The sequence below is a fragment of the Rhinoraja longicauda genome, chromosome 12 (genome assembly GCF_053455715.1).
Source record: "Rhinoraja longicauda isolate Sanriku21f chromosome 12, sRhiLon1.1, whole genome shotgun sequence".
Lineage (NCBI taxonomy): Eukaryota > Metazoa > Chordata > Chondrichthyes > Rajiformes > Arhynchobatidae > Rhinoraja > Rhinoraja longicauda.
Genome location: NC_135964.1, coordinates 33,548,621 through 33,563,555, shown reverse-complemented (window position 1 = coordinate 33,563,555; position 14,935 = coordinate 33,548,621). Strand labels below are relative to the sequence as shown.

General features: G+C 47.7%; 1 protein-coding gene across 1 annotated transcript; it reads right to left on the bottom strand.

Annotated features, from left to right (window-relative positions):
- Positions 1–1,659: 1,659 nt before the first annotated feature.
- On the bottom strand, positions 1,660–2,439 carry cldn34a (claudin 34a). The gene has a single exon (XM_078408590.1). The coding sequence runs from the start codon at positions 2,437–2,439 to the stop codon at positions 1,660–1,662; it is 780 nt and encodes a 259-aa protein (XP_078264716.1).
- Positions 2,440–14,935: the final 12,496 nt, after the last annotated feature.

Sequence of the window (14,935 nt, the reverse complement as noted above, 5' to 3'; positions counted from 1 at the left end):
TGTTTGGAGTCACTGTGATGGATGTTTGTGTTGGGGTCGTGTGTCCTGTGTTCTTTTCTTTTTTGCTGTGACTGCTGAAATTTCGTTCGGTGTTTGTGCCGAATGACAATAAAGTGTTGTTATGTTATGTTATGTTATGTTATGTTATCTCATTGACAAATTCAGGTCACACTTCTGCAGGGCAGCTCATCTGTATCTGAAGAAGGGTCTCGACCCGAAACGTCACCCATTCCTTCTCTCCAGAGATGCTGCCTGTCCCACTGAGTTACTCCAGCTTTTTGTGTCTATCATCTGTAACACCATCAACTGTCAAGTAAGTCCTGGGTGCAGGATACTGGAGTAGCTACAGAGGGGATGGATAATGATCTCTGTGGGACTCAGCCTGAGAAACTTGAACTGAACAAGCCCTCTGAGGCACCCATTTTCACCAGATTCCCTGTTTTTAATTCACATTTTCAAAAGTCTGAGATGTCCAAGGACAACATAATTTTTTTATTTGGATCAACCCCACTGCAAAATTAGTCTGGTTTGTAATCCACATCATATTCAGGCATCAATCTGTGCTCATGCTGCTCCAGGGCCTCCTCTAGTGGACGAGAGTGGAACAACGTAGGCAGGGAACATGAACCCAGCTGCCTGCTCGCTGCTTGGATTGTGGAGGCATCACGTTAGTCACCAGCCCAGGTGGTTCTACCTCAAGACCTCCATCTCCAAGCTGTCGTGCTCAATTAAATAGCCAACTGAATTATATGTTTCAAGTTAATAAACAAACCCAGTCAAAGAAACAATATTCAAAAAATAAGTTGGCTTTCTTCTACAAAACATGAGGGGAGATTTTATTTAAATACATTATCCACTCCATTTGGTTTAATGCATGCCTACTGTGCTCCTGAGTCTGTTTCTCTCTCCTGACCAGCTGCCTGACCCATTGAGAGTATTTTTCAGAAAGTTTTCAGCTTTATTTTCCCCTGCTGCCTTCTGCCTACAAATGTTCACCCAGCTTCTCCACAAACACGCAATATTCACCCAGCTTCTCCACAAACATCCCCTATTGGGGTTATTCCTAACTACCTGCAGCTATGATTCGGGCTTTTGCTCTCCACTCCTTCTGTCATAAGTGGAATCATCTTTCCACATCTGCCCCTTCAAAACCCTTCTTAATTTTGATGAACTCTGTCCGGGAACACACAAAATAGCCACAGTTTATCAAGCACATTTTATCAGCGATGTCCAATCCAACAACTGAATTGAATTGAATTGAATACTTTTTTGTCACATGTGACACATGTGGCAAGTCACAGTAAAATTATTTGAGATTTAATGAAATAGTCACCACATAAGGGGACCTGACAAAGTTACAAAGTATCCCGCACTAGATCCACCTATGTTCTCCCCACCAGTCCTCCATTGTTCTTCCCCCGCCCCCCTCCCTCCTCACGGCAGTCCCCCACGCTGGGTCCTCCTTTGTTCCTGGCAGCACATCCTCCGATTCCCACGTGGCCCGCCTTCGACCACCGGCCAACAGATCACAAGGTCTCAGGTGTTCTGGTCTGAACAGGTACTCAACCTTTCCTTCAGGCCGCCTCATTGGTGCAGATATGGCACAAGGTGTGGGAATTATGGAGCTTTGCTGTTTTTCATTGGAGCTTCCCAACCTCCTCAGCACTCCTCAGACCGGAATGCCGGGTTGTCTGTTCCACAGCCGGCCAGGGAATACTCCGAGAGGCTGTCCGCACGCAAGCGGTTCTCCGTCAAAATGGTGGCCCCGGAGACCAGGCTGTTTCTGTCCCATGGGTCCAGGGCGGAAGGGTGGACCTTGTTGTTGGACTTGAGCGGAGGACACGTGTAACTGAGCAGCAGCAGACCAGCCAGGAGGAGCAGGCTGGATGAGAAGATGGCCACGTAGATGCCTGCACCCACCTCCTGGGTCTGTGGGGAGCGGGGCAGTCCAAACCGTGGCGGGAAGGCGATGGAGCGGTTGCCAGTCACGGAGCTGAGGTTCCAGCCGGCGGGGATGATGGCGCAGACTCCAGCCAGCAGGTGGAAGCACCCTGCAGCCCCCAGGGCCAGCCCGGCCCACCCTCTGTCCACGTAGATGCTCCACAGGCCAGAGGCGGCCGCCGCCTTCCCCAGAGCACCGGCAACCACGGCTACCCCCATCAGCGGCTGGGCGGCGGCGATCTCCCACGGCACAAAGGCCTCTCCTCCACCCATCGCTTGGCAGGACATCAGGCGGAGTGGCTGGGACGTCAGCCGGTTGCTGCAGAGGCAAGCCCTCCAGATGCCCACCCATGCCACACCTGAGTCAACCTCTGCCGACCTCACGTGCCACACTCTCCACTGGACCAGCCCCATGGCAACGGCGGCTCCGATCCAGCCCACCGCTCCCAGCACAAACCCCACCAGCTGGACCGGGGTGCCGCTGGGCTGCTGACCCATGGCTCTGAGGTCAGCGGGCGGGGGAGGTGAGGGGGGTCGTTGCCGGGTTCGTAGAGGCCCGGATCCACAACAGCCCGGCGACGGAGCGAGCAGGAGTGGTGATGCCAGTTCACTGCTGGAATCATCTGAGCTGTTACGGGCTGAATGTTAAGCTGCGGGTTGCCAGGAAACGCTTCAAACAAGTGCTGCCCACTGCACAGAGCTTTGTTAACGCTGCCTCTCGTTTTCTCAAACTGGATTTGGTGTTGTGGCCACACCCAAGACAATGAGTGGTGGCAAATTACAGGCTTTCCCTCCATATCCAGCAGCAGCCCTGACCGTAGGGCTAGTGGAAGCAGGTTCAGACGGTGAACTTGGATGGGGATGTCAACAACAGGTTAAAGACCATTTAACCTTTGACACGAACCATTGGCAGACGGAGGAGGTGACTGGAGCTCCATTGGACGATTCCCTCTCTAAGGATGATGGGCTCTTCCTGTGCTCTGCCAAGCTATGATGGCCCGTCCCCTTCACGCCAAATTGTGCAGCCCATTTCAAACAACTGAGCGACCTGTAATGCTGGTGGGAGTCAGAGTTCCCTTCAGCTGTGCGGAGTGGCCTTGCCTCGACCGGATGGCTTGATACAACTGCAATTGTTGGTTTAAACTGTAGATAGACACAAAAAGCTGGAGTAACTCACTGGAGAAAAAGACTATTCCTTTTCTCCAGAGATGCTGTCTGTCCTGCTGAGTTACTCCAGCTTTTTGTATCATTTTCAACTTGACACAACTCCATGCTTGGCACTGGCTACATGACCCCAAAGGGTAGGGACAGGAGCAGTGAATCTGAAGCTGCTGCTCCCTGCCTTTCCCTAACTCCAGGCAGACAAGGACAGGCAAAGAGTGGGAGGGTGCAGCCATTGTCCCCCCAGTCTAACCATCCACAGTCCGGCCCACCGAGTTGCCAGCTCTCTCTCTCTCTCTCTCTCGAGTTATCCTGAAGGAGCAGTGCTCCATTTCCTACACACACCTGGGATCAGCACTGGAAAACCTTCAACTGACAGCAGAGGTCAGGGACATGGCCACTGAGGGCCAGGCTTACATGGTGCCCGAGGCAGCAATCAGAACCGCCGATGGCCAAGGGTAGGAGCTCGGAGTGTCAGCTGACCGGTCAACTGCAATATGCCCCAAGATGGCCGAGTGGCATATTGCTGATATGTAAATCTATCACGGTTCCATCATTATTGTGTGGTCTAAGAATAAAAATAAGAATTTAATTGGTCTGTTTCCCAGTGACATATGACAATAAAACACTTTTGACATTTAAATCCTGGAATCCCTACATGATCCCAAAGGGTAGGGACAGGAGCAGTGAATCTGAAGCTGCTGTTCCCTGCCTTTTCCCAACTCCAGGCGGACAAGGGCAGGCAAAGAGTGGGAGGGTGCAGCCATTGTCCCCTTGGTCTAACCATCCATGGTTCGGATCCCGCTATGGGATCCCGCTATCCCGAATCTGAACCTTGCAATTTGGGCAGAGGCCAGATGCCCCACCTGGTCTGGCCTCTGGGTGGATTCAGGGCCACACCAAGGCAGTGACAAAGAACGGGAAGCACACGTGTGTGTGTGTGTGTGTGTGTGTGTGTGTGTGTGTGTGTGTGTGTGTGTGTGTGTGTGTGTGTGTGTGTGTGTGTGTGTGTGTGTGTGTGCGCTAATGCACTGACACCTACTCTCGCCCACAAAACGCACCTGCTCGCTTGTGTGCCCATGCGCACACACACACACACACACACACACAGGCTGTTCGGCCCACCGAGTCCATGCCAATTAGCGATCCCCTGTACACTGGCTTTATCCTACAGTCTAGCAACAATTTACAAAAGCCAATTAACCTTCAAACCTGCAACTCTTTGGATTGTAGGTGGAAACCAGAGCCAGAGAAAACCCCACGTGGTCACAGGGAGAACGTGCAAACTCCATACAGGCAGCACCCATAGTCAGGGTCGAACCTGGGTCTTTGGCGCTGTAAGGCAGCAACTCTTCCACTGCGCCACTGTGCCGCCCTAATCTCTTCTATTACAAAAATAAACAATTCATAATATATACAGGCAGTACCATTGAAACACATCTTTCTCAACCTTCATTGTGCCAATAAACCAGTAATTCCCATACGATGTGCCCATTACACTCGAGTTTCCTCCTTGTAGAAAACACCCAGGAATGTTTGCCTGCCTTTTGCACAGGCCATAAACCCTTAGTTCATGTTCATAAATCACAGGAGCAGAATTAGTCCATTTGGGCCTTTGAGTTTACTCCGCCATTCAATCATGGCTGATCTATCTCTCCCCCTCAAATCCCAAACTCCTGCCTTCTCCCCATAACCCTTGTCACCCTTACTAATCAAGAATCTGTCAATTTCCACCTTAAAAATACCTAATGACTTGGCCTCCACCACATTCTGTGGCAATGAATTCCACAGATTCATTACCCTCTAAGTAAAGAAATTCCTCATCATCTCCTTTTTAAAAAGTGTCCACTCGAGTGTGAGGGGTTATGACTTGTATCACATCTATTATTGTGCCCCTCACACCAGGTTGCTATTGGGGAGGGAGTTCCAGGATTTAAATGTCAAGAGACCAAAATAAATTCTTACGTTAATTCTTAGACCACACAAGAAATGATGGAACCATGAGAGATTTACATATCAGGAATGCCACCCGGCCATCTTGTGGCATATTCCAGTTGACCGGTCAGCTGACACTCCGAGTTCCTACCCTTGGCCACCGGCGGTTCTGATTGGTGCCTCAGGAACCATGTAAGCCTGGCGCTCAGTGACTATGTTCCTGACCTCTGCTGTCAGCTGATGGTTTTCCAGTGCCGATCCCGGGTGTGTGTTGGAAATGGAGCACTGGTCCTTCAGGATAACTCGAGAGAGAGAGAGAGAGAGCTGGCAACCGCTGTGTGCGAAGGCTCAAGGCCACTTGTCCTGGAAGGAATGAGTGAGGGCCAATGAATTCCAGTCTGGGAGCCAAGTGGTGGTGGGCTGGAAGGGAAGGAAGGTTGTGGCTCACTGCTACAGTGAAGTACAAGCAGTCTGCAGTCTGAAGAAGGGTCTTGACCCGAAACGTCACACTTTCCTTCTCTCCAGAGATGCTGCCGGTCCACTTTACTCCAGCTTTTTGTGTCTATCTTCAGTCTGAAGACTGACACTGACTGGGTGAGGCTGGCAATGGGTCACTGATTCTGCAGGAGGCTTCTCAGTGTTTCTCCTGTGGTGATAGAAGGTGCTTTGGAAAGATTGTGGTCTCCAATCTAGCCAAGGATTTGTATTGAACAATCCTGCATGACCCATTGTCAGTGAGGGAGGGTGGGTATCTTCACTCAGCCAAGTCCATGCACACCGGCATTCATGCACTACCCTGCAGGTCTGACGTTATCCTGTCAATTACTCTCTTCTTATAAAAAAAAGCACAGGTTTTGCACATACTGGAGTAATACTGCACAAAGTTCTGTGCAAAGTAATAGTCACAGAACTCTGGAGATTCTAACTGTTCTGGCAGTTTCTTTTATTAACTCACTTTTGGAGATCTGGACGTCACTGCAAAATTCAGCATTTATTTTCCACTACTAATTGCTCTTAAGAAGGTGGTGGTGAACTACTGCCTTCTTGCATCATTATGGTTCTTATGCTGAGAATGTCCCCACGATATTAAATGTCAAGAGTGTTTTATTGTCATATGTCCTGAAACAGACCAACGAAATTCTAACGTTAATTCTTAGACCTCACAATAATGATGGAACCATGATAGATTTACATATCAGGATGGTGTGCAACTTGAAGGACTTGAATCTGCAGGCAGCAGTGATCTCATTGCCCTACTCCTTCTCGACGGTAGAGGTGAGGTATGGTGCATCTGTATGGTACTCTCCTGGGAGGTGCTGTCAGAGTTACTTAGCAAGTGACTGCAATGCCTTTGGTCAACTGTACACTCTGTGGCCTCTGCACGCCTGTGGTAGAGAGAATGATGGGGGGGGGGGGGGGGGGGGATCAAGTGAGCTACTTTGTCCTGGATAATGTTGACATCTAGATTGGTGAAGGAGAGATTTCCACCACACTGTAGACCTGCAGCTGTTCTGACTCATTACGCCATGTGGTGCTTACACCAGACCCATTTATGCCCACAGTGTGGTCACCACATTTGACCATCAATTATTTACGCAAGATACAAAGGTATCAGACTGCTGTGAGTTCTTGCTCATTGTGTTACGATGGCATGTTAGGAAGCCATCTGCTTCGGTGAGGTGGCTGGTGGGGTCATTTGTTGGAAGGTGGAATGTGGTAATTAGGTTGCCTGCTGTGTTATAAGCATCATACGTCACCCATTGCTCTTGTGTATAATTCCTGCTCATGTGTTCCCTTCAGTCCATGGCCCTCCAGTCACCTCTCTCCCGACAGGGCTGCATCCCAGCTGCCTGCATGTCTCATCCAGCAGCCTAATTCCTTCTGCTGTGTACAGTCCAATTCCCTGCTGCCCAAAAGACAGGCCAATACACAAAGTGATCAGGTCCTGCCTGCCGTGTAGTTGCCAGCATATGTGGCACTGGCAGAGGCTCCATCTTCAGGATAAGACCAGGACTGCGGCCTGCCAGGGGAATGGAGGGTGTCCCATGCCACCATTCAAAGGGTGGGTGAGTTGTCACTGGATTCTTCTCTCTATTACCACCACCTGGACTCAATGGCCCCTACTTTGCAAATGTCAGCACACCTCAGAAAGCACCATATGAGCTTAAATATTTGAGTCTGGCGATGATAATAGGTACTATCGAACTTCTTCAGACTTCTGCAGATTGAACAAGGGTCCCAGCCCGAAACATCACCTATCCGTGCTCTGCATCCCTGGCCTGCTGAGTTACTCCAGGACATAGTGTCTCTTTTTGTAAAACAGCATCTTGAGTTCCTTGTGTCTCCATAGAAATGCATCTGCAGTCAAGCCCCTGATTTTATTGTTCATGGTCAGACAGGGTTGGTGTGTGTTCTTTCTCCCAGCTCAGTCCCCACATTCAGCAGTCATCAACTAGTCTAGTCTTTACCCTGTATATGAGTCAGGGTTTGGGCATTTGTGTGTTGTCTGCTAGCTTCCTTCAAACACACAGACATGGGTGGGTTGACCCATGTGGCTCCAACTTAGTGACTGATCCAAACTGGTCTTGGACAAACTGGACCTCCGGGAGAAATGTTTTCCACAAATCAAGGGCATTGCAGTGCTTCACTCTTTGATAATGACCAAACGGGGGTAACAGAGACCACAACAAGTGACAGGCACAAATTAATATAAAATGCAATTAATCCAATGCATCATCTATAAAGTAACACACTGAGGCATTCAGATCTACCTTATCAGCATAGCACCTTGTCTCGGATTTGCCATTGACTCATTGAAAGAAGTCATTTAGTACAATGTATTCATGTCAGGAAAGAAGTATTTATACATTTTCCTGAATCTGGGCATCACCCACAAGCCTTTATAGCCCATCCCTACAAGCATAGAAGTTGGGATGTTATGTTACAGTTGTACAAGACGTTGGTGAGGCCACATTTGGAATATTATGTTTAGTTTTGATCACTCTGCTAGAGGAGGGATGATGTGAAGCCAGAAAGAGTGCAGAGAAGATTTACAAGAATGTTGCCTGGACTTGAGGTCCTGAGCTGTAGAGGTTCGGCAGGGGAGGATTTTATTCCTTGGAAAGCAGGGGGATGAGGGGTGATTTGATGACAAGATCATGAGGGGAATAGATAGTGTAGGTGCACAGTCTTTTACCCAGAGTAGGGGATTCAAGAACCAAAGGTCAGAAGTTTAAGGTGAGAGGGGAAAGATTTAATAGGAACCTGAGGGGAAACTTTTTCATAGAGGGTGGCGAGTATATAGAACAAGCTGCTAGAGGAGGTTGGTGAGGAAGGTATGAAAAAACAACATCTAAAAGACATTTGGACAGATACATGGATAGAAAAGGTCGAGGGATATGGCCAAATGCTAGCAGGTGGGACTAGTGTAGCTGGGGTATCTTGGGTGGCATGGGCAAGTTGGGCTGAAATGCCTGTTTCCGTGCTGTATGACAATTCACATCCTGAGTTCAATCCAATTTACTGATTCAGCCTGTAGCATTGACATAAATCCAGTTTAAACGACTGGTCTTTCCTCTCGTTACCCTGCTCACCAGCCTGTCCTGACTGCTAATCTTGCTCTCCTTGACTGCAATATTTGACTCCGCCCTCTCACCTGTTTGCTCTGTGACGCTCCAGCCTGCCAATCCAGTTTAAACCCTGCCTGGCAGCACTAGTAATCTCCCTCTCAGAATATTGATTCCTCTCCAATTCAGCTGCAACCCGTCCCTCTTGTACAGGTCACCTCTGCCCCCAAAAGATCCCAATGTTCCAAAAGCCTGTACCCCTGCCCCCGCTCCTCAGCCATGTATTCATCAGGCCTGTCCTTCTATTCATGCCCTCACCAGTATGTGGCCCTTCAGAATGTTCTGCAGCCACACCAAGACATCCTAGACCCAACACCGCAAGACCCTGTGTGTAGGAAGGAACTGCAGATGCTGGTTTAAACCGAAGATAAACACAAAATGTTGGAGCAACTCAGCGGGACAGGCAGCATCTCTGGAGAGAAGGAATGGGTGATGTTTCAAATAAGGGTCTAGACCCGAAAAGTCACCCATTCCTTCTCTCCAGAGATGCTGCCTGTCCTGCTGTTACTCCAGCATTTTGTGTCTATCCTCCAGACTCACCATTGCTTCTCTAGACCTTGTCCCTCACCCTTCCCGCTCCTCTCTCCCCCCTCACCACTTTCTCTCACATCTCCTTGAATCCCCTTGATAGTCTTTGGCAGCTCACCACTTTCAAAGGCTTTTGTGCTGCTTTTAAGTGTCCCTGATTGAGACATTTGAAATCCAATTAAAAAAACATAAATACTTGAAAATATCAAAAATTTAAACCATAAAGTATAAAGGGCTAGGGACCGTGCTGGGCAATGGGACGTATACAGACAGGTGCCCACAGGATGAGTTATGCCAAATGGCCTGTTTCAATCCTTTATAGGGCAGTGATTCAATGAAATAAATGTATTTAAAATAATTAAAAGTAAAACAATTTAAAATATTAAAATAGTTTAAATACTTACGTAGCCCTTCTCTCCAGCATCTCACGGTTGGTGAGTGGGGTCAGAACCAGCTCGGTTTGGCCATTAACCCTGGCTGACCCTGGCTGACCATGTTATCCTAATCAATGCTTTTGCATGGCTGGGGCATCATAAGCATTATGACATCACATATGGCAGAGAAGTTGGTCATGTGATCCCCACAAGTTGCATATCCCTTGATCTCCCAGTAGTCCACAAACCTGTTTATCTCTAACATGACCGTACCCATAACACAGCCTCCAGCTCTCTGGGATGCAAATTCCAAAGTTTCATGACTATCAGGGATAAAAGAAAATCCTCCTTATCTGTTCTTTAAATGTACAACCCCTTATTCTAAAATGAGGGCGCCTGGTGTGGCATGAGATGAATGTGGGTCTGGATCGATGTGGCATTAAGTCATACAGTTATACAACAAAGAAACAGCTCCTTTCACACAACTTGGCCATGCCAACCAAGTTGCTTACCTGAGTTAGTTCCATTTTCCTACGTTTGGTCAATATCACTCTCAACTTTGAGCCTGTCAAAAATGTCTTTTAAAACTTGTGATTGAACCCATCTCGACCACTTCCTCTGCCAGCTCGCTCCATGTACCCACCACCCTCTGTGTGAAAAGGTTTCTCCTCAGGTGCCTTTAAAATCTTATCTCTCACCTTAAAGCTACACCCTCTGGATTTTCACTCCCCGACCCTGGGGAATAGATTCTGTTATTCACCTTTTATGTGCTCTGCATGATTTTACACGCCTACATAAGATCACCCACCCCTCAAGCTTCTACGCTGTTGGGATAAACGGCGAGGCTTATCCAGTCTCTAACTCAAGCCCCTCAGTCCCAGTGACGTAGATGTGAATCTTTTCTGCATCCTCTCCAGCTTAATAACATCCTTCTTACAGCTGGGTGGCGCGAACTGGGCGTGCAGCGTAGGTTTACTGGGTTAATTCCCGGAATGGCGGGACTGTCATATGTGAAAGACTGGAGCGACTAGGCTTGTATACACTGGAATTTAGAAGGATGAGAGGGGATCTTATCGAAACGTATAAGATTATTAAGGGGTTGGACACGTTAGAGGCAGGAAACATGTTCCCAATGTTGGGGGAGTCCAGAACCAGGGGCCACAGTATAAGAATAAGGGGTAGGCCATTTAGAATGGAGATGAGGAAAAACGTTTTCAGTCAGAGAGTTGTGAATCTGTGGAATTCTCTGCCTCAGAAGGCAGTGGAGGCCAATTCTCTGAATGCATTCAAGAGAGAGCTAGATAGAGCTCTTAAGGATAGCAGAGTTAGGGGGTATGGTGAGAAGGCAGGAACGGGGTACTGATTGAGAATGATCAGCCATGATCACATTGAATGGCGGTGCTGGCTCGAAGGGCCGAATAGCAAAAATATCCTTCCTCAAATTTGGAGACCAAAACTGCACACAGTACTCCAGGTGCGGTCTCACTAGGGCCCTGTACAACTGTAGAAATGACTTCTTTCCTCCAATACTCAACTCCTCTTGTTATGAAGGCCAACATTCCATTGGCTTTCTTCACTGCCTGCTGTACCTGCATGCTTCCTTTTAGTGACTGATGCACGAGGACACCCAGATCTCATTGTACGTTCCCTTTTCCTAACTTGACACCATTCAGATAATAATCTGCCTTCTTATTCTTACCACCAAAGTGGATAACCTCACATTTATTCACATTAAATTGCATCTGCCATGCATCCGCCCACTCACACAACCTGTCCAAGTCACCCTGCAACCTCATAGCATCTTCCTCACAGCTCACACTACCACCCAGCTTTGTATCATCTGCAAATTTGCTAATGGTACATTTAATCCCTTCATCCAAGTCATTGATGTATACTGTAAATAGCTGCGGTCCCAACACCGAGCCTTGCGGTACCCCACTAGTCACTGCCTGCCATTCTGAAAGGGACCCATTTATCCCCACTCTTTGCTTTCTGTCTGCCAACCAATTTTCTATCCATGTCAGTACCCTACCCCCAATACCATGTGCTCTAATTTTTCCCACTAATCTCCTATGCGGGACCTTGTCGAAGGCTTTCTGAAAGTCGAGGTACACCACATCCACCGGCTCTCACCTGTCAATTTTCCTAGTTACATCCTCAAAAAATTCCAGAAGATTAGTCAAGCATGATTTCCCCTTCGTAAATCCATGCTGACTCGGAACAATCCTGTTACTGCTATCCAAATGCTCTGCAATTTCGTCTTTTATAATTGACTCCAGCATCTTCCCCACCACTGATGTCAGACTAACTGGTCTATAATTTCCCGTTTTCTCTCTCCCTCCTTTCTTAAAAAGTGGGATGACATTAGCTACCCTCCAATCCACAGGAACTGATCCTGAATCTATAGAACATTGGAAAATGATCACCAATGCATCCACAATTTCTAGAGCCACCTCCTTAAGTACCCTGGGATGCAGACCACCAGGCCCTGGGGATTTATCCGCCTTCAGTCCCATCAGTCTACCCAACACCATTTCCTGCCTAATGTGAATCTCCTTCAGTTCCACCGTCACCCTAGGATTTCTGGCCACTAGAACATCTGGGAGATTGTTTGTATCTTCCTTAGTGAAGACAGATCCAAAGTACCGGTTCAACTCGTCTGCCATTTCCTTGTTCCCCATAATAAATTCCCCAGCTTCTGTCTTCAAGGGACCCACATTTGCCTTGACTATTTTTTTCATCTTCACATACCTAAAAAAGCTTTTACTATCCTCCTTTATATTATTAGCTAGCTTACCCTCGTACCTCATCTTTTTTCCCCGTATTGCCTTTTTAGTTATCTTCTGTTGCTCTTTAAAAGAGTCCCAATCCTCTGGCTTCCCACTCTTCTTTGCTATGTTATACTTCTTCTCTTTTATTTTTATGCTGTCCTTGACTTCCCTTATCAGCCACGGGTGCCTCTTACTCCCCTTAGAATCTTTCCTCCTCTTTGGGATAAACTGATCCTCTCAATTTGTAGAGTAAAACCTATCATATTGTGATCACTGCATCCTAATGGCTCTTTTACCTTGAGTCCCCTTATCAGATCAGGTTCATTACACAACACTAAATCCAGAATTGCCTTCTCCCTGGTAGGCTCCAGTACAAGCTGTTCTCAGAATCCATCTCGGAGGCACTCCACAAGCTCTCTTTCCTGGGGTCCATTACCAAACTGATTTTCCCAGTCTACCTGCATGTTGAAATCTCCCATAACCACCGTAGCATTACATTTGTGACATGCCAATTTTAGCTCCTGATTCAACTTGCACCCTATGTCGAGGCTACTGTTTGGGGGCCTGTAGATAACTCCCATTAGGGTCTTTTTACCCTTACAATTCCTCATTTCTATCCATACTGATTCTATGTCACCCCTTGCAAGGGAGTGAATATCATTCCTTACCAACAGAGCGACCCCACCCCCTCTGCCCACCTGTCTGTCTTTTCTATACATTGTGTACCCCTGAATATTCAGTTCCCAGCCCTGGTCCTCTTGTAGCCATGTCTCAGTGATTCCCACAACATCATATTTGCCAATGTCTAACTAGCCTCAAGCTCATCCATCCACTTTATTTTTTATACTTTGCACATTTAAATACAACACTTTAAATTTGGTATTCACCTCCCCTCTCACACCGGTCACAATTGGCCCTGACCTTACTCTCTTATCCCATCTAGAACTTCCCTTCTCATTTATTCGAGAGTCCTTTGCAATTTCTCCTGTATTCGCTTCTCCTTTAACTCCATCTTCATATTCCCAATTTGTCAACCCCTCCCCCCCAATACTTAGTTTAAAGCCACACATGTAGCACTAGCAAACCTGCCTGCCAGAATGTTGGTCCCCCTTCTGCTAAGGTGTAACCTGTCCCTTTTGTACAGGTCACCCCTATTCCAGAAGAGATCCCAGTGGTCTAGAAATCTTAATCCCTGCTCCCTGCACCAGCCCCTCAGCCATACATTCATATCCCCGATTTCTCTGTTCCTGCCCTCACCAGCACGAGGTACAGGTAGCAGTCCAGAGATAACCACCTACTTCGTTCTACTTCTCAGTCTTCTTCCTAACTCTCTAAACTCACATTGCAGTATCTCCTTCCTCTTCCTCCCGATGCCGTTCGTGCACAACTACGTCCGGTTGATCGCCTTCCCTCGACATTGACATGACATTGATCTGGAGAGGTTTGATCGGTTTGCACTCTGGAGTTGTGGTGACAAGTGGTGATGAGCGTTAGTTCCCGATACATTGGAAACTGACCTGTGCCCGCAAAGGATATGTGTAGGAAGGATCTGCAGATGCTGGTTTACATCGAAGATGGATATGTGGCCACCTATCCCCTCAAGGTACGCTCACTGCGATGTCTGAAGAATTAGCTGAGCAGCTGCTTCCTCCTTGAGCTGTTTCCAACATCTGCACCTCAGCAAGTGGTGACAGCCTCTTGCCTCTGGGTTACCATGGTTTCTAACTGTGAGATCACATGACATCATCTTCATGGTAACAAAGGGGAGGCTGATGTTGTCCCAGGTTGAGCACCCATGTAGCACTGTAAGCTCTTTGAGGCTGGACACCAACCCTGTCTGGCTTCAAAGTACAGCCCTGGGATACTGTGGTGCAATTTTAATCTGAGCAATCGCTTATGGGATCTACTGTTACACTAAATGTTTGTGTTACACAATCTAACTCTCCAGTCATTGTTTGGAACTTGTCCACTAACACTGAAATGGATGGGGCAAAATGCCTGGTTCTCAGCTCAAGGTTTGTATATAAAATGATTCCATTGCCCTGGGCACTGGACTGGTCCATTTTGTGAAACTGAAGAAGCATTGAAGGGAATATTGAACATGAGCACAAACTGGCTACAAGCACAGTAAACCCACTGCCCACAATCTACAGAGTTGACTAATTTCCCTAACATGAACTTCCATTATCATATTGAGTTTTTGGTAGCTCTGGGATAAGGGAGAATGTGAGAAAGTTGATGTCTGTTGTTATTGTTGGTGCACTCTGTTACCAAATTCCATGCAAAATTGTAAATGTGTCTAATGTGTGCTCCGCATGAGAGCACTGATGGCAAGAACTATATTAACTCCTGCCCCTCGATGAGGAGGCAGTGGGCCACGTCCTGGTGCTGCTGCACGTTTCTGGTAATGGGTTTGCCATAGCATTGCTCAGTGGGGAATTAATGGAGTGCGGCCATGTTGTGCCAGTGGTGGAGGGAATGAAGGTTTAGGGTGGTGAATGGGGTGTGCATAAACCTGACTGCATGATTCCACACAATGCCAAGCTCCTTGTGCCTTGTTGGAGCTGCTTTTTCAGAGCAAGTGGAGAGCTCTATTACA

Coding starts and splice junctions, on each gene's coding strand:
- cldn34a (XM_078408590.1), bottom strand. CDS start 2,439: ATGGGTCAGCAGCCCAGCGGCACCCCGGTCCAGCTGGTGGGGTTTGTG.